This window comes from Pseudomyrmex gracilis, unplaced genomic scaffold, assembly GCF_002006095.1.
Source record: "Pseudomyrmex gracilis isolate BER0280 unplaced genomic scaffold, ASM200609v1 scaffold_81, whole genome shotgun sequence".
Classification (NCBI taxonomy): domain Eukaryota; kingdom Metazoa; phylum Arthropoda; class Insecta; order Hymenoptera; family Formicidae; genus Pseudomyrmex; species Pseudomyrmex gracilis.
Window position 1 is genome coordinate 559,140 of NW_018020665.1, and position 25,571 is coordinate 584,710.

The window sequence follows — 25,571 nt, forward strand, 5'->3', positions numbered from 1 at the left end:
TTGATTGGCGTATAGCTTTTATTTTACATTAATTCTCGTATTTTCCACCGTTACGTTAGGATTACGTTAACCTTTCCATTATCTGCGACATGACCGGTAGCGTCCTTATCACGATTTCTATCTTTCGTCTAGAAATGACGAGACTCCGTATTGTATTATCATTTAACTGTTATTAGCTCAAAAAAGATATTTCATGTACGTCGGTATTTCGTCGCATTTCATGGCATTCAGGATTCTAGACATTAGTGTTTTTTTCGCCCAGTATCTTGCAATAAATTTTTACTCGAGGCACGTATCGTGGATGTTGGCTGAGAGCGGTAAAACGCGCGATCGAATTCCGTGAATATTATCACCAAAAGCGGGATGAAAGACGGAGAGATGGAAAAGACGGATAGACGTTACGGTGAATGGTAATAAAATCGCTGAACAAAGCGGTCGAAGACGCAATAGGGACCGTTAGAAGAGGCGTCGTATGTGTCCGACACATATCGATCTATCACACACCATCAAACGACGAGACAATTTCAACTCGGTCTTGGCAAGAAAAATGGCAGGACGTGCGAGAAAAAGAGAGACGAATTTACGACGTGTGTTTAGGCACTTAGGTTTTTACCTAGCCCCTTTATTATACTAATTTCTCGGGTATGTCAAAATACCTATCATGTAGCAACCTTTCGAATTCTATTCGATACGCTGGGTGCTTCCGTAGTTGAGCGCATAAAAGACTCCCTAAGGCATAAAATATGAAGCCCGTGTCGTCTCACCGCCAACTCCTCTTTCATCTCAGGGTCGCTTTCAGGTAGCTGGAAAGGAACTGGCTCGCGCGTAAGTCGTCAAGTCGTCTGTCGTGAACCGCAAGCCAGTTCCCTGAAACGATTCTCCCTCATCCCGAAGCACTTCCCGTGCTCTTTCAAAGCGTGTTTGCCGGTACGCGCCACCGTCGTCACCCGTGGTGAAGTTTGCTATTTAACGAACTATATGACTGTATCCACTTAACTGCGTGTACGGTCGCGCTTCACAGTCATGTGGATCTGCTTAAGGCGATCTTTTAAGATCTGCTGTGTTAAACGGAATATTGTGACTGGATGGCCTAAGCGTGGAATTGAGGACGATTTTCCCGCTTGCGGCAAGTAAACAAGATTTCATCATCTGTGAATATCTCTGAACTTGTATGTAAAAAAACGCGTTTTGAAATTCGGATGACGTCAATATATTGTCTTCGCACGTGTTGTAATACACGTAAATAAATTGAAATTATTGTAAACTCTTTCCGAATTCTGCTGACAACAATTTCTCCTGATGAGTCGCTCGCTTCTACGCCAGTTGTTGCTCGTGGCAGCCGGCTGGGACGGCGGCAACAGCAGCAGCTCGGATGCAAATTGCATCTCGACGGTTCGCGGGTGGGAAAAATAAACGAGAAATAAAACGAACAGACTGGCGCGGAAGGAGAGGAAGCGAGGATACGCGATGACGGAGATGCAGGAGGGGAGAGAGTATCAAGGTGGAGAGTGGAGTGCGCAGAGAGAGAGAGGGAGAGGAGAGAGGGCGGATAAACGCTTTGGCTGAAGGTGGATGCGGAGAGCCGGTAGGGCCATGACAGGGTGCGAGCCCCAAGGGAGGGAGGTACGCGAGAGTCATTCATCATCCGAGGAGAAGAGAGGCCTGCGCGAACACACCACCGTAACCACACCATAGGACCGATGGTGGTGGAAGGCTCCGTTGTTGGAGGAGGTGGAAGGCCACCCACGCGGAACGATCGGGTTCGGTGGCGATCCTAAAGCTGAATACACCGACACCAGCGAGACTGATTCTATCGCGCGATCTCTCCGTGTATGATTGGCGCCGTGGTTAGGTGATCAGCGACACGCGTTGGATTTCTGATTAATTTAACTTCTGCATCATCTCTGAGAATGATTGTACTTTAAATCTAATTTAAAACAATTATTGAAGCTATATATAGGTCGAATCTGATAGACACGTGCGAGCAAACCTATGCTATAAAAATTAAAATTAAAATTCTTATATAGTTTGTACGCAAAGCAACAAACGGAGATTATTACCAGTTATCTTTATATATATATAAAAATCAGTTTCACCCGCATTAGAATCTCTTCCCTTGATAAGACCGCTCGCCAGAAACCAGTCGAGTAGACTTACAAACTCTGAGCTCTTATGGCACGAGCTTCTCGGCTGTTCTCAAGTAGCTTCTGGAGAGGGTAAACACGGTTCTTCTCCAACCACCCCCGTCCAGCCTCGAGCAATCCTAATAATAACGACGAAATTGCCGTTCGTGGCAGCGATAACGAGGAGACGATGTCGGGGAAAGACATCGAGTGTCCTGTGTCGGATGGGGCAAAAAGAGAGAGAGAGAGAGAGAGTGCGGGCGAAAGCGGGGAGAGTGGAAAAGGGACATCATCAGCGACTTGTGGAAAGACACGAGCTTCCGACGACTTCGAGGGCTGCTAAGTTCGAGGACTCAATTCTGCTGTTCAAGAGTGTCGCGGCGCCAGCCCTTTTTTAAGAGCCTCTGGAAAGTAAAACATAACGCCATGTAAAACGAGAACTCGTGTATATGTGTTTCTCGTGGAATGCGTTTCCCGTGAGAAAACTATGTCTTTGAGAAAAAAAACTTAAAATGGATTCTTGCTTAATTTCTGAAAACTATGATTGCGTGACGAGTTAAAAAGAGATTATGACATTAAATGCAAATTAAATTACACAAATTTTATATAAATCAATAGCGTCAATAGTCTCAATAACACTTTCCATTATTGCGTTTATATCTTCCTATAATAAATTCCAAGTTAATAACATAAATTTAAATATCAAATATCCGTCAATTAATTCGACGATTGACTTGTGTGATGAATGTATTTGGACATATTTTTACTAGCCATGTATTGAAATATCCTATAACCGCGGATATGTTCCTTCAGAGTGAAAGAGCTGATAACTACGCGCATAAAATATGTTTCAGATAGCTCTTTCTTTGCGGGTCACTCTGCGTAGGCGAAAAAAAAAAGATAAAGCATTCAAGAGAAACAAACAAGAAGAGACTACAGAGAGAAAGTATCGAGAAAGAGAAAGTAGCGCGGCAAAAAGAAAAGAAAAGAAGAAGATAAAAGAAAAGCACAACAGGGTAGAAAAGGCGTAAAGAACACATGTAAGGGGCAGAAACCGAACTATGTATTCCATGAATAACTCATGACGGAACACACAGAGCACACTTGCTTTTTCGTCTGTATCTGCAATCATGTTCGAAGTAGTAGTTTTGTATGTTTGTTCGCATTGACGCCTTCTTCCCTCTCTTCTTTTCCCTTGTGACGAACGATATGGATATATGAGAATTAACGACGGAGGCATACGATGGAACTGTGTGCCGTTTAACTCGATTTAAATGACTTACAACGGAGACGAAATCGATTCCGAAAGTATCTAAAAGTATCTGAGAAGAAAATGTTGACGTAACTTATTTTTCGTTATAAATCGCTACGTATCGTGAATCGATCGATCTTGATGTCCAAATCTCATGTTGCTATACCCTCAATAAAAAATCTAACAATAAGCGTATAACGCGAAGACTTGCTCCGTCATTACGTACAAAAATCTATCACTTTTTGACACGCGCATAACTACACATAATAAATTGATTATGCATGTTACGTATATGTAATCAAATATTTAGAAAGAAAAGAGTAAATTTTTTGCAACTGCTTAATTTTGTGTGCTATCTCAGTTTGGAGAGTTCAAAAATGAGAACCTTTAAGCGGAAAGGCTTAAATACGTACCTAAGTTTGCGGTGGACCGCATCATATACTAACGCACCTACCTGCTGAAGTCGTTGCTGCTACGCATAAGCGTGAGATGCCGCCCGGTAGGTAGGTAGGTAGGTATATCGTTTGGGCCTATTCGGAATCATCTACCTGCCACGGCGATCGCCGGGGTCTGGCGCGATATAAGCGTCGCACGATGCTTATCTAGGTCCACGCGCGCCAATGTACACGTATGTATATACATGTAAAAGGATATATACGAGCGATATGTTTCGAGAAGAGATAACGCGATTATTTAATTGCTTCATTAATTTACTTGTCTTCTACTGGCTGATTGCTCAATTTGATGGCATTCTGTGCTGTGGTAGATATCTTAAAATACATCTTCACTTAAAATACGTAACTAGCAAGAACGATACTCAACATAATTTAAACGTCCAAATCGTCTGAAAATAAAAATAGCAGTAATTGAACTCGCGTTAGTATGTGAGAATGTTACACCGAGATTGTAAGTATGAGCGCCAATCTATCAAAACGTTTCTCTTTCTCTTTCTCTCTCTCTCTCTCTCTCTCTCTCTCTCTCTCTCTCTCTCTCTCTCTTCCTGAAGTATGCTTGCAAAAAATATTTTTATCCGAGAAGTATTTTTATCATCGATTCTCACCAGATGATCGTTGCAGAAAACGTGCAATAAGAACGAATTATAGTTTCCACGATAAAAATGACGTCGTTGCTATTATCGTCTCTCCGTCGTCGTCAAGTAGAATTGCAGAAAATCGGTAAGAATTGAACAACGACGTTCTCGGAAATACCGCAATACTGAATCTTTCACGCGACACGTATTTATGAGCGAACCGAAGATAAAATGCTATGTCGCGATAATAGACTGGCCCATTTTCGCAATGTTTCTCTGATGATGCGACATTTCGAGTGAGTGGGCGAGCTAATAAAAAACAGCATCCATCACTGAATTAATATTATTAATTGCTTGATCGACAATATATTGAAGTAAGTATCGAACAAAGATGACCGCGGAATAGATGTTGTTAATGTGATATTTAAATACATAAAGCAAGAAAGAAAAAGAAATACAATATAAAAAATGCAGTGAGGCTATACTTTTTTTTTTGTGCCGTGACTTCTGTTCGTCATCCTTCTCTGTGATTATTTAAATATGGAGATTTAATATTTTTATATACCAAGTACTTATTATGTGTGAAGCAGAATGAACAAGAAGCTGTTGTAATATACTTTCAAAATTCTGAGATCGTCTCAGAGACAGAAAAGGCAGAATTTTGTGACAACAAATTGACCTCAAAATTTTGTGGTCAATCTCAAGATTCTATGGCCAGAAATTGTAATCACAAATTTTTTTAAGATCAATCATAAAAAAACTTTCTCTGTATCCTTATTTGGACTTGAGAACACACCGTGTGTGTTTGAAATGTTAATTCGATAAGCTAAAGTTAAAACTACAACTTATCACATATTTCAAGACATTATTAATGTTATTATTATTATTAGCACTCATCATCGAGATGTTTTGTGTCTAAAACGAAATGGATCGTAAATGTGGTAAATCTGAAGAACGCGAGGTGGAAAGATAAATCCGCTTTTTTATTGAAAAGATAAAGAAAAAGAGAAAAAAAAAAGTGAAACCCGCTGAGCGGATAGGCGAATCGACGGAAATCCTTTCAATAAGCACAAAGCCCATAGTCACGTGGGTGAGCCTCACGGGAGGATGGAATTCCAGGAGGAACCGGCGTTACAACGTGTTTCACACTTCGGGTTTCATCCGCCCACGCCCAAACAAATATATAATGCGACATCAGAATAACAAATAGCGGCTGAAGGCGTCTACGCCCGAGAGCCGCGGGGTACAACCGTAGGTGTGTGCACCTAACATAAATACTAATACGGACATAAATAAGTGCATATGCATCTCCTTCTTCTCCTCGAATTAGAAGTAGAAAATTCTGCGTATTCTCCAAGGGAAACGCAGTGAAGGGAAAACACGAGGGGAAAAGTCATAAAAAATGATCTTTCGTTAAAGCAGGATTAAGTACTTAAGCTCCTCAAAAATTTTTTCGTGAGAAAAAAATTAGATTTCATAATAGCGTGTTATATTCGACTTACAATTTAACTAGCGATTATCATCATTGCTGAATAAGTGATTTCTCGTGATGTGTTTCATTATATTTGTTTTTATTTTGAATAAAAGTCGCTGAAAAAATAGTTGAAAAAAACATATTTAAATAGTTAATAAAAACATAACATCTTTTCATATTTGTTATTTTGATTCTTTGTAAAATATATTCTATTGTATATTGAACACATAAAAGTTTTTTCAGGCTGATGGTGAAGAAAATAAAACTTTGATTTTTTTTGTTTCTTTTCTCTCTTGAAGAATATATCAGTAAAATGCGGAGTCTTTTTAATCCAGAATGCCATCAGGTGTCTCCCTATATTGTTAAAGCGTCACTAATGCGCGCCACCGTAGTGGATGATAAAACGCAACAATGACGAACAGAAGTCACGGCATAAAAAAGTAACGCCGATTATATAATTTTCCTCTCTTCGTCGTGCCGGTCATATCGCACTCAGCGATTTCCATCCTTCCAACCCTTTGCCGTTGCTATCCTGCGGGATGTAGTTACACGATGCCAAATGGCCGCCCGGGGACTCTAATCGAAATTAGTTTTTTAATTGAGGGGACTTATTTAGTCGTTAAGACCCGCAGGGTGATGCGCAGGAGGGGAGAAGGACGCAGAACGACACGAACGAGCACTTCGACTTTTCCTCCGGTCATTTTCCTTCAGCCGCTCAATCTGCTTTTTATATAAGCGGCCACCCTCTTTTTACGCGCCGTTGCTGCCGGGCTGTAATTATTGTGGTATCGTTATGGCTGCTTATCGAGGCATGGAACATTCGATGGTTGCGTAATTATCAAATTCATTGACTTTTTAAGGTATAAACGTGCAAAGTAAAAATACACTCTACAAGTCTAATCTTAGAGATAATAATAACGATGTATCACAACTGAGACAGATATGTGATTGTACATATTACGTAAATAAAATTTTCATTTCTTATTCATTACACGTTATTTAATAAATCAAAGACGCTCGTAAATCTTTAAATAATAGGATTGTATTTAGCTTCTGTTGTCAATTGATATTAATTGTTTGTGTGTAAGTGTGTCTCTTGTTTACAACTTAAATCTTGCGAATCAATTAGCATAACTCGCCGGGCATGTCCAAAATAGCCTGTGAATTTCACGAATGTTACGGAACAAGGCCGGGCCATTAACCGGATAAGTTTCTCGACGCCACGAGGAGAGAAAGGTCGCAAAGGATGAGGTCGCTCGGCAGAACGACAAGGAGAGAAGGACGAAGAGAGGAATAATGAGGAGGATGAAGAGAGTACCCGGCATAATTCGCGCTCAAATATCGCTCCAGAAGACGGAAAGGAGAACGGGCGAGAAACTCGGCGATGCGGGACGTTCCCGAGTAATTTCATAATTAGCGGGAGGCAAAAAGCGAGTTCCATCAAGCGATCTCCGGTTGGGGACTGGGACTATTAAGAGAATCTCGAAAATTAATAATGTGATCGTTATACACGACATTTTGACTGGATGCAAAAAGCTGTAATTACAGAAGATGTTCTTCTGTTTTTAAACCAATTAGAAAAAGATAAGAGAAGGATCAAGAAGGATCGATCGAGCGCGTAGATGATTGTAGAAGCAAATAAAAACGGCAAATTTGTTTAATTATTATAATGCAATATACAGACGTTTTAATTATTAAAGAAAGGTAAACTTAAGATATTTTTATTTGATTTCCCGTCTCTCTTCGAGCATTTTTTCAGACCAAACGAGAGAACAAGCAAATTTACTTTACGAGTCTTCGCCAGCCCCGGTTTTTAGTCACTCGTAAATCTGGCCACGGCCCGTGCCACGGCCCGTCCGAGGGGAAAGAAGCGTCAGCCCCTTCGGCTTCCTCGCCGCTCTCTTCGTAGATTTCTCCTCGAACGGGACAGTCCGGTCGATAAAACAATTGCCGGGGGGATAATCGACATTATTTACGCCGGATTCGCTGTAGGATATATATAACGAGAAGGGAAGCGATCAGAGATGTTAGAGAAGGGAGAAGAGAACATTTCGTGTGTGTAACCACGGTGAGAGTGGAGAGGTCCGCGGAATATCTCCCCGGCGGTTATAAGCCTGGGGGATGATCTCTCAGCAGTGGATGGCTTACGGCTTATCCCATCCTGCCCGCCCTCGCGGTTAAAGTGGCTCCAATTAGACACGTCGCTGAATCTCGATGTCAACCGAGTGTGCAAACCGTCCCTCTCTGTTTTCGAACTCCCCGCTGTTCCCCGGAGAGACGAGCGGACGCGGCTCTGAAAGCTATCCTCTCGCGCCCGATTTTCGAAAGCACCCCGGATCCCGAAGAGCCCAACTTTACGAGGATTTAGCAACCGCTGTGTGTCTATTACTGCCGCGCGTCGATCAGTTCGCCGCTAATGGGTCGTCGTGTAATCACGCGCGAAAGGGCTGCAATTAGCTCCGGATGAGTCCCCAGGTGTAGGAGAGAGATGTCGAACAGAGAGATCATCGTCAGATCCTCTTACGTTAATAATACGCGGTTCAGTTAAATCTCATCAATTCAGAACTATTTATAAAAGAATCAGAGTATATGTGTATGTAAATATTATATATATGTATATAATTTTTATGTACATACTAATATACATATATTTTATATGTGTATATAGTTTTGTTTAATTAAAACTAAGTTTTTTTGAATAATCTACATAATAAAATTTTCAGTTATTCTACAAGAATAAGAAAATCCACCTATATTTCAGATTTTGAAAACTCAAATTTATAGAATAATTTAAAGTTTTCAGAACTATGGATATTACGAATTCACTAGATTCGATTTAAGAATTGTGCAGTCCGCCAAAATGTGTCGGCAGTGCGTTTTTAGCGCGGTTTGCTACCGACAAAGGCTGATTTTTTCTAGTTATCAAGTATTACAAAAAACGGTCGACAGATGCCATGAAATCGCGTGTCGATATTTAACAGACGGACAGATTTTCGTTTAAGGCGGCTAAACTGCTTAAAAGGCCGCGCGGCCGGTTATATGCGACCATTGTGTCGGCCATCTTTGTCGATCGGGGCCCTATTACGTCGAGACCAGAGCCGGTTAGACCCGCGAACGCAAAATGACAGGTTTTGACAGCCCGCCGGCATAATATTCGGCCGCAAAAAATTGTCCGATTTTCTCTTTTCTCTGACGACAATGGCACTTCGCGACTTGCTCAAAAATGGCGGGTATATAATTGGCGTGACGTGTAGCTGTGCTTCCGTTATGGTTCGCGTGTCCTAATCGCTTGTCGTTTAAATTGCCGCCAATTGTGAACCGATCGCGCACCGTGTGTCGCCATTATGCATCGTAATTGGGATCGTAATTGCAGACATCTAGTCAGGAAGTGATCCTCTTTCTAAAGGACCCAGACGCCGACAGCGAAACATTCGACGGCGATGGTCCATCAGCTACTGTTAGAGGCCTGTTAATCTTCTCGTCGACGCTCGCCAGACAGTCTATTATTATTGTCACATCCATTATGGTGTTCCCATTGTCATTCTAGACGCTATTATAGTTAATACTTGATATGCCATTTTATTTACATTGTTTTTACATAATTCGATCAATTATTGCAAATATCACAATGTGATTACGAATTATTTTCAATATTTTATCTTTATTATCTCAATAATAAAAATAAAACTCTAAAGTGATAACGTATACAAATGTTTAATTTATAAAGACAAAAAATGTGAAGGTTTTAAGCTAAAAAAAAAAATCACTTTACACCTTTCATCCCTGCAATGTCAAAAAGTGTCTTTTAACATGCGTAATTGGCGTTAAGAAAAAGCCAAATATACTTATCGGCACAACTTCACCCTCGGAGTGAAAAGATCTGTGTACACGCGGTGAAGCAATTTCCGTGAAGATCTGCCAGGGTCGACAAAGAGCGAGCCTTCGATCGCAACGCAATCCCGAATAAGCGAACGCGCACGAAGAGAGAATACTGAGGGGTTGCTGCGCGCGTTCGCGCGCGCGCGCGCATACACACACACACACACACACTGGGACCCCATTACCTAGGAGATTATGGTAAAGTGACTAGCTGCCAGGGGTGGCGCAATTAGGGCGTCACGAGAGTAGAGATGGAAACGATGAGGAAGGTTGTCGAGGGTTGAAGGATAAGAAGAGAGGTAGAGAGACAAGAAAGGAGTTGGTTTACACAGAGGGCGGACCGAGACGCGCCTTAGTGGCGGATTCGCTGGAATTGCTGTATACACACGATGTACGTGTACACACGTTCTTCGTATTTGCGTGTCTTACATAGTTTTGATAAGCATTTCAAGTAAAACTTAAACTCACGCACGATTGACACAATTAACATTCAAAATGTCAGATTTTTTAATAGATATAATTGTAATATAATTTTTTTAATCACTCAGATAAAAAATACTGAAATAAGTTCAATATTTAAATTTTTCAAACACAAAATATGCCATGTGATTAAAGCTGTTTCGAGATTACTTTACTTCACCTTTACAATACATGTGAAAAAAGTTTTTTCAAATCACACAATTTTATTCTTTTAAAATTTCTATAAAATACTTGAATCTCGCGTTGCGACACTTTTCTCAGATTTTCCAGAGTATTTCAAGCCTGAATTTTTTCCGCATCAATGTCGCGCGGAAATGAAAACCGACGACGCGGTGTTTACCGCAATATTCATACCACGACCAGACACGGTGGCTGCATGCGAGCTCCTCAACAAAATAGGCGTGTCCGCACACGTGGACGCGTGTTTGTAAGTGTATGCGTGACGAGGAGGTACGTCAGTCAGTCAGTCACTTACTCACTCACTCACTCGCTCGGACCCTTCTACCGGGGGTGCATGCGTAATGAGGCATCCGCGCCATTTCTCGCCCCCTTTTTATTCGCCTCCCTTCCCACCGCAGAAGAGATCCCTCCTACAAGTCCCTTATCCCGAACCCACCGCTGCCCTTCGTCGACGATACGGACGAGTCGACGGAGTATCCAATTCGCCCTGCGGCTCGATTCGCCGGGGAAATCCTCGTGCAAATACGCTCGCAACTGCTGGCTTTACCTATGTAAACATCCTCCTGCTTCTCTTGCGGACGTGCCTATGGAAATTGGATCTCCAAATTCGATACTGCAAATTTGCATAGATGTAGCCAAAGAAATTATTCCTTCGTGTGAAATTATTCGTTCAGCCTTTACCTCCTTTATCAGTCGAAATATTGTTTACCAGAATATCATGAAGTAAGAGTTCGATATTTATTTTAGACTACTCTGTAATTGGAAATCACAGAAATCTTTATTATGAGATTTGTCTCGATTAACCTTGGTATAACACAGAGAATCTGCGTAGGGATGTGCGATATTATTTCCTAATCCGCCGAATTACTACGCCCTTTGTCATTATACAGTCGGGTTCGCGCTCGTTATCCTTTGTCTGAGCAAACCCCCCCCGTGGCAAAATGTTACCGTGCGAGAGAGCGCAGAAGTGCAAATAATAAAGTGTCAGTCACAAACTCAACCGAGGTAGTGAAAGCAGATTGACAGAAAACGAACGTGACCCCAAAATCAACCCTTCGTACATTAACTGCTTTAAACTGACATGTCGATGCACGTAATTTCACTAGACACACTTACGTAATCCACATTTTTTTCGGATTGCAGAATGTAAGATAAAATTCAATTGTTATTCCAGTCTTATTAAGTGAATTCATGTAAAAGCAAACAATCAAACGAAACGCAAGAGCTCCCATTTCACAACTTTTACTGCAAAGAGTTTTTCTGACGACAAGTCAAGAGTAACATCAGCCATGAATGCAGTATTAGTGTGGACGTTTCTCTACGCGCGTTTAATATTTTAATTAATATAAAATGCACAATACTCCCTTCTTGATATGACGCTCACATAACGCTACGGAATAGATTGAAAGAAAAACGACCGATGGTAATCTTTCGCGTTATTCTTATTCGAGTTTAAAGCTATTGCATTTGTGCTTAATTCCCGTGCTACACGCACGCACACTTGAATTACATTATTACAATATTTTCCGCGCGCATGTCCTACATGTTCCATCTGTTGCAAAATCTTTGAATACTTAAAATACGTACAAGACAAAATACATACCTCAAAAATAGTTATTTATCTTCTTAACTGCCAATGGGAATATAATAACATGCATATTTGATATGTAAATTAGAAAATGTTACTTACATGTATAGAATTAATGAACAAACGGACATTTTGTTGCGAGATAACTGCAAAGTGCCTAATGGCCTAATAAACGGTGGAAGGAGGATGCGTGGCCAAGATATGTGGCTGGATTGACATGTCAACCATAACGAGTCATTATGGATTATTGGGGTCACGCGAATTCGATGCCTTCTCCGATTATGGTTGTATATGATTGGCAATAAACTGTCAGGCCTCTCTCTCGATGCCTACAATCGAGTCTCGCTGTTGATCGATCGACTTCATCTCGACATTTTTAAAAACCATCTCTTTGTTTGTATGTAAAAGAATGTGAGAAATTTGTCTCATAAAAAATTGCGATAAATTTTGTTTTTTTTTCTAATTCTAATACGTTTAAAATTGTTTTATATTTGATTATAATTTAAAATCAATTTGCATGATGATAAATATATTACTGTTAAAACTTATTGTTTCAAATAAAAACTATTAAATACTATGAAATATAAAATACTATTAAAATTCACTGTTTTAAATAAAGTATTATATACATGTTCACATTTATATGATTATTTTTTTCTTTTTTTTTTTTGAGAAATAAAATATATCACTACAAGCTTATATGGCATATTGCATACCGCCGAAAATATACTTCTTTCCTGCAAGTATCATACGTGCTGCCATCTAAGAGCGACAGCAGCAAACAGCATTAGTATCATGAACATCACCGACAAACATTGCATCCAAGTTTGATTTCGTAAATTAATACGTTAAACCGACATGTTATCTTTTTATTATTTTATTATATTCGTGTCTTATTAAGTGTCAAATATCATATGAAATGATGTCAATGTGTGTTACGTGATATCATATCTTCTTGCAACAGCAAGATTATAATCCTCTCGGAATAAAAATCTCTTTGACTCTACGAATTGAAATGATCGAGTTGTTTTGTTTGTTCCCTCGAATAACTTATCCGAGAAATTCCGAAGCTGATGCTCAATTTTCCCAATCCCTTTGCAGTGGGGTTTCTTCTTATTCACTGTAGCATACGCCAAAGTATTCAGATTATTTATATCGCAGCATGCGCTTTTCTATCACGAATCAACGTCTTTTCGTCGTTCGTGCGAGGCGAGCCGAGACGAGACGAAGACAGGTACAAATCTACAGAACGACGTTTCCCAAGTGTGCTTATCCTTCTGACCCCGCGGCATTAATAACATTTCACGGAGATCTCTCCTCAAATTCCTCTTGCCCTCCCACCTGAAGGACCCCCCGTCGAAGAGATCGCGTCACTGACGTGCATCCTTCGCGCGGCGATCCTGATGGATACGCGGGATTCGATGGGAACAAAGGGATGTTGGTTTAGCGTGGAAGGCGTGTTTGTTGTTTTGATGAGGTATAATGGGATGGATCCCGGGTGTTGATGCATAACGCGTAGCGGGGTGCCGCAGGTCCAGAGCCCGCGCGCGGGCCCCGATCGGGGCCCTTGCTCGTCGAGACCCCCGTAGACAGGGGCCGCAACACGTCCATCACGTGTCACGGTTATGTATTTAGACATATCGCACTATCATTCCGCATATCTTTCTCTTTCTCTATATTCTGCGTCCTCCTCCACAATTTTTTCGCTCCGCCTGACGCGCTTCGTCGTTCTGTCGCATGTTAATCAAGCTTTTGTCTCGTTTGAATACATTGGCATAAAAGAACTGATTTTGTTGGAAAGAGAGAGCCGGTTTAGAAGAAGAAATCTTTTGTGAAAACCATGTAGAAATATGACATAAAAATACTTGTCTTGATTTATAAGATGTTCGAGAATGTGTGCGCAGCGCGGTTTAATTTAAATCAAAATACAAACAGCAAAACTTCATCCGACTCGTGTTCTTCTTTGATTTAATAGAGATCTGACTATTTCAGAAGTATTTAAAAAAGACAGATATAAAACTATACTCGCGATCGGATCACACAAAATCTCAGAACACCTATTCACATTTGCTTTCCGATCACTTCTTCAATGTGCTCCCTTTCATCACTCATCCCTTCAACTCTCTGTCCAATTTGCTTCGCCGGTATTCTCTCGCCACCTTACTATTTCGCCCGACGATTCATTAATCGATCTCGTAACAACTCCTCGTCTCCCTCCGTGCAATCCTCTTCATCGCCACCGCGCATTTCCTCCTTGGACCCCATTGGTGCTGCCTGGGCGCCGCGTATCGTTCACTCAGGCCTATATTTCAACATTAATTTTCCGGATGGTGATACATCGTTCACGTCAGCCTTGCCTCGTATCAGCCCGGAGCTCATCATCATCCACATTCCCTTTTTGTTTCCTCTTCCCTTCCCTCCCCCCTGCTGTCGCGCGCGCGCGCACAAAATTCTTCTTCTTCTTCTTCTTCTCCAGGAGCGAATGATAACTTTTCTACAGTTTAAAGCTGATGAGTTTTGGAGCTTTCTCAAAAAAGGGAACAAGCAAGAATCAAAGCAAATTTTTTTTTCTACGTCAAGTATTTTTCGTAAAATTCAATTTAAGATAGAGCAAACGTATTTTTATTTCACAGACAACGAACGATTAAATTAATTAAATTTTCGCATTATTTAAAATTGTTGGAAAATGTAATCTTTCAAAGATCTTAAAACTCTTTACTTAGTGCGTACACATTTCTCTCCGACGAAAAAAGTTATAAAGTTATTTAAAGATCTAAGATCTAAAAGAGCTTCTTATCGCAAATTTCAGTATAGTTCCGCCCCTGTTCTTTCTCTTCATCTTCTTTTCTGAATAATCACGCACTCGCCACAGCGACCCTCTCGATTGCCGGTCGTTAATATCGACCGCCAGGTAGTCTCTGTCGATTGAATTTTTTACCGGTGCCCACCGCGGAAGCCGCGGCACGAACCGGTACCCCATTCGTGCTGTCGCTCCTTGAAAGTAACCGACATTTCACGTTAAACGTAAGCGATTCGTCATCGGGCCCGCGATGCCGATATGAGCCGACAGAAAATGGGACAGTATGGCCGCGATGGGATTCTCCTCTCTGCGAGATCGCGTAAAACGCGCGGCATGACGATGTTCCCCGTCGTTATTTCAATGACATCCGCGTCCGTTAAGCAATTCACAATTTACGGAGATAAATGTGCCCGCGAATGATTTCTGACACCGATCGGTCGGCTGAATACCAACTGGTTCAGTGACGATTATCATTAAGGTCGGTCCGTGAAATTTAATTTGCAATGTTAGAATTGATAAGTAACATGAAATATGATAAAAAGTACATGTCAAAAATTATTTTTATATATAAAATATATATAACATATACATATTATATATGTGTGTATATAGTATAAATGTGTTACGATTAACATACATTCTATGAACACATAAATACATAAGTAATATTGTAATGATAACTGGCAGAAAAGATAATAAATTAATTGCATGCGCTATTATTATATTATTGTAGTTTTGATTTTTGGCATTAAGCAATTATAGTTATATCTAATTATATCTTTACAATATACTACGTTTTTTTCTCGCTACAGTCATAGAACAATTATTGTGTATATATTGCATGATTAACATTAATAATAAACTACAAAGACGACAAGCTAAAAACTTCACTATTTTCTAAATTATCAAAAACAAAAACACTTCATTATTTTCTAAATTATCAAAAACAATCTCACGTAATTATTCATAATTACTCATTATTTTCGCCGGTTTAACTATAAAATTATCTGAATGACCGTCGACGTCTTCTAATTCTCTCGAGTAAAACTTTGCGGCTATTCTAGCACGTCCCTCCAGCTTCGGTATCATAGAGAAGGTGCATTTAGCTTCCTCGTTTACTTCGACAGATTCCAATAGCTTTATTTTCAATTGTTCGTCCAAACCAGGACCCTCGATGAGAAATCTACCTTTTTTCAAAGGAATCGGCAACGGATTGCGAAATTGGGCCGTGGCATTAAGAGTCTGACCAACGACTGCGTCGCTGAGCAACTGCATCGCAAAATTTAATAAATCTTATAAATCTTTTAATATGCTTTTTTTATATTTTAAATTAAATCTCTGTTTTTTCTTCTTTTTTTTTTATTTTTCTTAAAATGTAATAATTACCATGATTTTAATGTCAGGCTTTCTGACGCGAAAGTCATCCTGAGCAAAGTACTCGAAATTCGTGTCCTTCACAGTAGCAAGACAGGCGATATTGAAAGCGCATTGATCCAACAATCTCGGACCGTATTCCTCCCAGGAAACGTCCATGCGAATTTCCTCGAGCACTCCTGGTCGGACTAGTTTATCGATGTTTAGTCTTTTCACTGGAGGACCCACCCGACCGGTGTACAGTACAGTTTCCACTCTCAAAATCGCGGATATATGATATTCCATTGACAAATTTCGATTTTTTATCAGTAATACAACGCTATAAACAATAAAAACAAATCCAAATAAATATTACAAGATTTTCTTGCAACATATTTTTGCTGAATTCCAGTGAGTTGCTAATATTAACTGAAAGAAAATAATCAACAATACATAAATTGACTTAATTGATACACATTAAGTACCTGAATGGCTGTCCGATTATGATATCATCGCGCAGTTCAAAAGTAAACATGACATCATTAAACTCCTCGTTGAGATAATAACGACTGAACAAAGACTCGCTTTGACGCAGCGCCTTCAGCATGGCAGCCCGTTCTTCGTCAGACTCTATCACAAGAAGTGATTGTCATAAAATAAGGGTTAATGACTATTATCTGGCAATAAGTACCTATCGAGAATTTCGTTTCTTCAAGCTGCAGCTGGATAAAAGAAATTTTTGTCAAAAGTTACTTACTTTCTGGATACTTGTATGTGTGCGTGATGTCCTCCCTCGCCCATCTTCCAACCGCTTTCGTGCTGATTAGTTGACCGATGCTGCAAAATCATTATCGCTCGATTACTTGTGATTAATCTAATGACATTTTTGTAATTGAAAACTATTAAAAACTATTATTGTATTAACAAATAGATATTTCTTTTATGACGAAGCATATATGTTTCACACTTACCCGTACATGTCTTTGCGAACTAGCTTCAACGGTTGAGTAGGTCCATTATACCGCCAGTAAACTTTATCAGCGTTCACTTCGGCAAAGAGAAACGCGTTGTCGTAGGGGCGCAGAACTTCTCCCTTCTTCACAGCGGCCACGGAGGCTGGACCGCAACGATACGCGCCTTCGCTCAGCTCCTGAGGAGTCGCATCAATCGCCTGCCATCCCGAACAATCAGGCGACAAGTCCAGTCGCTCTATCCACACTTCGTTCCAGACGTGGAAATTCCTTTCATGAAGAAAAATAAATAAAATAGAATTTCTATTTTAAATCATATATTTAATTTTTTTTTTTAGTATTATATTTTATTTGTTTTCTCTAAATTTTAATTACAAAATGATATTTAGAAGTCACTATAAATTAAAATAATTTTTTCTCAAACTTACCATATAGAATCGCTGTTAAGCTCTTCCATGACTCTGCCTTCAGCATCCACGAAGTAGTCCACGGTTAGACTGCTCTGAGTATCGTGCGCGCTCGAATAATTCGTTACCACTCGACAAGGTATACCCAGAGCGCGACAAACGGTCGCCAATACACCAGAGAAGACCCAACATTGTCCGTACTTGACCGGCTTCTTCGTCTTGTAATATTGCTGGAGTATCTTCTGCGAACCCATCCATCTCGTAGGTGGTATACCACCTCCGTAATCGTCTGACCAATTTCCCATCACCGCTCCGTTGTCATCGGGAGAATTCACCTAAAAGTAGCTCATTTGAAAACAACAAAAAGCTAGTCTGAACAAGATATTGTTTGGCTTTTCTCGCTTTTTTGTGAAAAGAAATTTTGTAAAATGGCCTTACCGCAGCGGACAGACATCGCGTTATGACGACGGGATCGTTTCTGCCGTTAACGCGAACTTTGCCGACTTGGTTCATCAGATGCAGGGCGCAGTCCAGAATGTCTCGTTCGAACTGTGCGTACTTCCAAACGGTGGGTCGCATACGATTGTGACTGCCACGCCAGATCAAACCGTCCTCTGCCAGCACATACTCTTGGCGTTCAGCCTCGTTCTCCAGATATACAACATCGTCTGAAAGAAAGATGTTCTATGCAAAATTGCCAATATGCTGAGATCTTATTGAAGAAAACGCAAAAATGCAATATGTACCTCTGCACCATGGATTACATATCAGATAGAATGGCTGATTCACCGAATAACTGACAGCGCCTTCGGTTTGCTTGTTCTTGGTATCGATTTCCATTTTCCATTTGCCTATAATCGCGTTCACGGATGGCACAACCTAGCGAGCGACCAATTTTGTTAGACACTTCTTCTTTTTATATGCAAAAACTTCAAAATCAAATTGTGAAAAGTAATAAGAAGTTCAAAGATCAAATTTACTTTTATTCTTAAGAAGTTCGACTCTAGGGCAACTATGGTGGTTTGCCAGGCAGCTTCGGAAATCTCGTCAGGATCGAGCAGAGCGGTTGCCACCAGAGTTCCGTGTCCGTATTGCGGCTTCTCGATGCCATCCAGAGTAAAGACGATAGAAACCCCATCGATGGAAGAATCGTAGTCCCGGGATAAGTTGAGATGCAGATAAAATTCCTGGCCACGTCTGACAACAAGTCTCGCTTTGTCATCATGACGGGTCATCAGCTCGTATCTAAATGTCCGATGATTCTCGCCGTTCTCTTCGATGCAGAAGTCTACACTACGGATTGTCAGTACTGGAACGCCATAGTCTTCCCCTGTGAGTTTTGTTTAACAACTTCGAAAATTAAAACATCTATCTTATGTAGTCAAACAAACATTTTTAAAAAGAGAGAAAACTTATAAATTCCATTTTGTGACGAGGCACACGCTTGATATAATTATGCCTTCGATCATTTGATGATCGAAGAAATATTTTTAGAGATCGATTTGTTGATTTTGCCTTTCTTTCACACGCTATTTTCTGACAACAAATTTCTCGAACTAATTAAAATGTCAAATAATTTACAGCTTTATAGTTCATTTTAGTTTTACTTCTTTGAGCAGGCGAAGGACTTACAATAAAATCTGAATGGAAACGGTCGAGTGCGCCGATCGTTGAATATTCGATAGCGATCGTAGAATCTGTAAAACATTCCACTACGATCTGAATGAAATCCGTGCACCGGGCGCGGATACGAACGATAAGTCGGATACATTGGCGAGGATCGCGTCGAACGCGAGTTTACTGATTGACTGAAGAGACCGTCGACGATGAAGAGGAAGGAAGAACGTGCAATCTGAGGTGGATCGGTGCGTTCTAGGAGCAATTTCAAGGACGCACGTGCTGCAACGCCACCGCAACCATACATGGCGTCATCGGTGACACTAACGTCGGTAGGAGTCACCCACTTTTCGTTCCCATTAATCAATCGGTGACATGATAATGAGTTTGGATTATCAGTAATTTTTTAAACTTTTTAACGTATTACATTTGTACGTGTGATATTACTAAATAGTTTTGATTCAAATTGACACACATGCGAAGTTTCAGTAACAATATAACAATATAAATCTATATAAATTGTGATAGACAAAAGTAGCTAACTGGTTTGATACCTCAGGGTTACAATGACGTACGCTTTATTGTTTTCTGAGAATGCATTCAGAAAAATCGCAGTTGTCGTCATTCTTAATATACCCAGGATTATCCGCTGTCTCATAACTAGTCCACGGATATTTTTGTAACTTACGAGCTGCAAAGGTTGAAACAGCTAACACCAAGACCACAATATATATAACAGGATTTTAGTATTAGATAAATATATTAGTTCAGGTAGTACATATTTATTTAATATATTTTACACAAATAGTATGTTATTTACTTTAACAGCTTTTTATATTATTGTCTAACATTTATTAATGTTTCTCCTTGAATCACAATTTCGCGGCCTTCTTTCAAATTAATGATTACCAAACAAGACTGCGAAAATTAGTCACGCTTACAATATGAATGTGAATAGCGTTTTGTAATTTGCTGGACAATATACCTACGCAAATAATTTAATGACATGTATCTACAAATGGCAAAAGAGTCATTAACACCTACCAGACTTAAAAAGAATGTATTGTTGCTTTTGAAATATCAAGTAATCTAGTAGGTCAGAAAGTTCCGCAAATTAGAGCGGCGTCGATAATGAATGATCAGAGAAAAGATCGATCATTACTCTGGATTATGTAAAATCCAGTTACACAAGATTCCCGCGTGTGCAATTAAATCGCCGCGACATATAAGTCTTAATCAGGATAATTTTCTTTAACACGTAACAAATGTTTCTGTTATTAAATTTTTTTTAAATTAATTTATTTTTAATTTATAATAATGCTTATCGAATATATCATTACTTCGTGCGCTATCAATTCAATGTACTTATTGCCGCATTTACGTATTTTGAGAAACGTATTTTGTGTCTTCGTGTAAAAACAAATATACTTTATCATTGCCAACTACCAATCGCCATTTCTGGTTGATACAAAAAATCAATTCGGACAACAAGTAGAACGTTCATGGGATTTTAGGTCACTTGAGAAAATCAAGTTTAACTTCTTATGGAAAAGCAAGACGTATTAGTCACGAGCGATCATTATCTTTGATAATGACGCGTAATTTGAAGAAGTGCTTTTCTGGACCTCTGCTTTCAATGTGCATCACGCGCACATTATTCTTCCCGTGTACACACTTTATCACATACAACTTTGTACACTTTTTTTGTACAAAAATTCATATGAAACATGAATTTAATTGATGCAATGTTATTTGATAAGCAACTATGAATTTAAAAATAGAAAAATAGATTATCGAAATATTTAACAAATTGTAATAGAATACTAAAATAAAATATATACTACTTTATCTTTTGCAGAATACATTCTTTTACGCATAGAACAAGATTACTTTAAGAATGCAGTTTTACGAGCCACGGACGCAGACGGGAATTTTTCCCGAGTGTTGCAATTAGATTTCTTATACCGGAATGTGCACCTAAAGGCGTGTGCAAGTAAAATGATCAGCCGCGAGCAATTTGTTGATGCTCTCGTTGATACACATCGAGATATCATAATTATCGTGCTAGCACATCAGAAGCGCCGCCTCCTACACGGTAATAAATCTGTATCTGAGAAACACATGGAAGAAGAATGCAAATTGAAACCTTCGTTTTCTCAGTAACTTGGAAAAGAGAAAATCGTGTCTAATATATATAAAAACAATTCTTTGATATATAAATTTTTGGTTTTATAATTTTAATAAAATTGTTTTAGTTAAAAAAGAAATGAGAACTCTGGAGTATGTGTTTGTATGCATGTGATTCTGATAAGAAATTCATTTCACACGTTTATGCGTTATGCAGATTATACGGAAAAAGATGAGTCACAAAAAAATCTAGAAAAGCGTGACTTAATGAGGAGAATCCGAGATTGAAAGTGGAGACGACATCTCTGGTGAATGACAAAACGCGAATTATCAAAGCTTTCGTGTGACTAATCTTCCGGTCGTAAGTCCATTCGGAAAAAGTCCCAGGGGAATTTCACGAAAGTATATTATGTATACGCGACATATTTATAACAAATTATCATACTTTATCTCTTGATAAAAACGAGAAATTCTCTTTTTTACGAGAAATCAGATATCTGGATTATAAACTATATGTTATTCTCTGTTTGTTAGTTCTTCTGACCTTGAGAAAAGCTGAGATTTTTAATCGTTGTAAACTGAGAGCTGAGTTTTTTTTAAATAGATTTAGGTTACTTAAGCTATTTAAAAAGTAAGAGCGTATGTGTGCTAATAACGCGAGTATTTTTACGTCAGCGAAAGTGACGTCATCGTTTAGCGGTCACGGCGCCGTGTATAATTTCACTTTCATTCATTGCGGTGTGCCGCGTGATTTAATAGAGATATCTATCTACAAATGTTTAAGTTCAAGATCTGACCTCAATAAATAGGCGTTTGACCTGTAAAAAGTTCTTTTATATAAAGAAAAATACGGAAAGCTTGTGCGAATATCGCGAATACTTTCTTCTTTGTATGCGCGCGTGTACATACGTCGACGACACGTGATAAATAGCTTTTGCATGACACACACGAATACAAATATAATCGTGCCTAATGAATAATACTGCGAATTTAAATAATGCACATAATCCACGCGGCGTCGCGATGTTTGACGCGAAGGTCGGCCATCTCGCGAGAGAGACGGAAGCTGACACTTCTCATCTGGCTTGAGTATATTTTCTCAACCAGAGAACGATAAATCGAGCGTGCTCGAACAAGAAACACATCGCGCATTGTATCGATGGAATCCGCGTTTATTTACAGATCGTTCGGCCGATCGTCAAATTACAAGAACTACTTCTCCGAAGACATAGCCAGAAACTGCAATCCTTTTACGAAAACAATATCTTTTCTCCACGCTTCTCTAAATATTTATTTTGACGAACATTTGAGTTTCTATCTCTTTTTGATTCAAACGTAAACAAAACGTTGGGAAAAAAATCGTTTGCCTTTTTTTTTTATAACGGTAGATAATTACGTTCTTTTTTGTTCGATTTATAAATCATTATTACGTAACGGAATAAATCGCTAAGTCTATAAGTAATAATATTCGACGTTCTGAACGTTAACAAACAACCAAGGCTCTTAACGCCTACTTATGTTAATATTCGTCTCGTCTATCAGTTCGTCGTTCCATTCCATTGTGATAATAAAATTATCGTCGGTGTATCGAATTTAACTCTCGATCTTGCGATTTCCTTTTTTTTTTTTTTTTTTTTTATGACGACTTCATATTTCGATATATCGCAATATAATGCATAATCGGCTCTGAGAGAATACTTTTTTTATTACACCAGATCTTGAAGAAAGAAAGACACACATACCGAACGCACAGTTTCTTCGTGCGCGTCTTGCAAAACTCCTAAACGAGGTATCGTTTCCTTGACCGGTATTCTGAAAATAGATTCTTTTGGATACACACCGGAAAAGCACTCTGTGGTACTTCTTGACTGGAATATTGAGATTAATGCATTATGATTTTGTAACTTAATACCTTGCCATTACCTGCACGTGTTCAAACATTCAAGTTTACAGTCATTTGCACTTTGATTGACGCGACTCTTCAATACGTTTACATGAATATATATAGTTAGTAAACTCTATTTAAAAAAGGCACACACATAAAATTTGTAATGTAATAACTTAAAAGTGTTATCGAATAAATTTGTAACAATTTAATTGATTTTAAAAAAAGTTGTATGATGTTTAAAAAGATTGGAATGATATTTTGAGATTCTTTGCGATAATTTGTGTTGTTCGTAAGAAAGATAATATTTTGCTGCATTATTTTTGTCTTGTCGTCTGCGCCTTCGTCGCGACTTGATTTGCAGCAATATGAACCATATTATTTTACGCGCTTGTGATTCACGCTGCAGACGTTCGTCTCTTATCTCTCCGTCTTATTAATTGATTTTCATCCCTCCCGCGTATAATCTCCGCCCTCCGAAAGGTCAATTGGCTACGTGTCAGGCTAAATGTGTCTGAAAATGCCTCTTTATCAATAATCGTCTATTTTTTTTTCATTCAATCGCAAATCTCGGAGAAGTCAATGATCGGAGAAATTGTAACAGTGAATCACCGATAACATTTGATGACGAATGCTAATTGTGTTCTAGTTATTTGTACATTGTAATTTTAACGAGATGACTCGTCAAGTAATACAAAATCGAATATCTCACTAAAGTAACAATAAACAATCTTTACGAATAATAGGTTTCTTAGTTGTACAAGAAAGAGATACATTCGTGGATAATCATTCACAACTCTTGATAATAGCTAACATCGTGCTAATTTAACTAAACGTATGATCGCTTCTATTGAATATTTGTCTGTATATCATCTGTCAAGTATCGGTAAAGCGAAAGGTCGGGATATCAAAATGCCACAAAAATCTATTGACGTACGTAATGGAAGCGGATCACTTTATGTGACAAACAGGATGCTATAAAACTCTTATCTCTTATCTCTCTCGTAATTTTTTAAAATCTTTTCTTAATGTGATCCAAAATATTGGTACGTACGCGCGACTAATTGCGATCTCGCAAGAGTTTATTTAGTTACAATTTCAGGAAAACATTAAGAACATAGTATATTTGAAGAGTTACTCTTTCTTTTCTCCTTGAACTTTTAATCAATCAACATTCATAATAACGCTGTAATTAGAAACTCTTCGCCTCTACTAAATAGCAATACGTGTAAAAATTAAATATACGTATCAACAATATCGCCATTTTATTTGATATTTTTATTTAATTTTTATTATTTTCTTTTAATTAAAAGCATTTTTAAGTACAGAATCAACTTATTAACTTACCTGGGACAGTTGCTGGAGGTGGTCGTGGAGTTGGCAAAGGTTGCGGTCTGAAAACGGTCCTGAATCTGGAGAAACACGAGCACGAGCAACACTTTTTCATTGTTAAGCAGATGCAGACGTTTTCTGTGCAGAAGTTGTATCTTCAATACTGCCTCTCGATCATAATACGCGCGCATCAATCACATCTAATGATACGTTACCTAATTTATTTTCTGAATTCAACTTTATTTTCCCTAAACTTTTTTCAATTATTTTATGCGTTGTATGTAAATGAAGTAAATTTTGCGCTATATAAAAATACTCGTTTTCATACGAATAACTGTAGAAAAGTGTAAATCTTCAATGTAGTAATTATTTCTCAGTCTAATCAAGTGCATTTGATCAAGGACATCGAGTCGTTCAAGAAACACGATCTACTAACGATTTGCTGATGTACTACAGAAATAACACTTTAGAAAGAAATAATCTTGAGCGTTACACTTAAAAAATTACTAGATATGCACGTTAATGTTTTTTATTTAAACTAAAAAATATAATTTCTCATTATCAAATATTGCATGAATGTGAAAATTTAATTTTTCCACTATTACAAAACTTTTTCCAAAATATCTGACGATCATATCTGCAAAACAATCTAAACAATTTTTCTTTCACAAGCAATTTTGCGCGATATCACATGATTATAAGTAATAAGTAATCTCTTGAAAGTATATAAGATGATTAAAACAACGTGTTCAGTGTTCTCGTCGCCGGCTGTCGAGCAACTGTCAGTGAGAATCAGCTGCTATTGGCAGTGAAGCGAACGATAGTATTTCCCGCCAACTTCGTCTAACTTTTAGGAGAGACAGCTAATAGTAATGATATGCGAATGCGCTAACGTGGGTATCGCAAACACTGTGCATCTTTATGTAACTGTATAACATGCTTTTCCACTTAACGGATATGCTTGTTACTATAATCAAGTTAAAACAATAAAATGCCGCACTTCAGTTACTATTTGTAAACATTATTCATTAAAATAATATTCAAACTTTAGATAATTAGAAATGTCAGTATTT

At 38.7% G+C, this 25,571-nt stretch overlaps 1 protein-coding gene across 3 annotated transcripts; it reads right to left on the reverse strand.

Annotated features, from left to right (window-relative positions):
* Positions 1-15,392: 15,392 nt before the first annotated feature.
* LOC109855126 (annulin) lies at positions 15,393-25,266 on the reverse strand. Of its 3 annotated transcripts, XM_020428990.1 has the most exons (11): positions 24,714-25,266; positions 24,514-24,636; positions 18,518-18,867; positions 18,284-18,416; positions 17,976-18,205; positions 17,559-17,872; positions 17,131-17,400; positions 16,917-16,996; positions 16,645-16,789; positions 16,193-16,499; positions 15,393-16,075 (listed from the first exon to the last, which is right to left on the reverse strand). In XM_020428990.1, the coding sequence occupies exons 2-11, from the start codon at positions 24,611-24,613 to the stop codon at positions 15,767-15,769; spliced, it is 2,238 nt and encodes a 745-aa protein (XP_020284579.1). In that variant the 5' UTR covers positions 24,614-24,636; positions 24,714-25,266; the 3' UTR covers positions 15,393-15,766. The 3 variants fall into 3 exon arrangements, with proteins under 3 accessions (XP_020284579.1, XP_020284577.1, XP_020284576.1); XM_020428988.1 differs by having other exon boundaries at positions 24,514-25,266; XM_020428987.1 differs by lacking the exons at positions 24,514-24,636; positions 24,714-25,266 and adding an exon at positions 19,170-19,514.
* Positions 25,267-25,571: the final 305 nt, after the last annotated feature.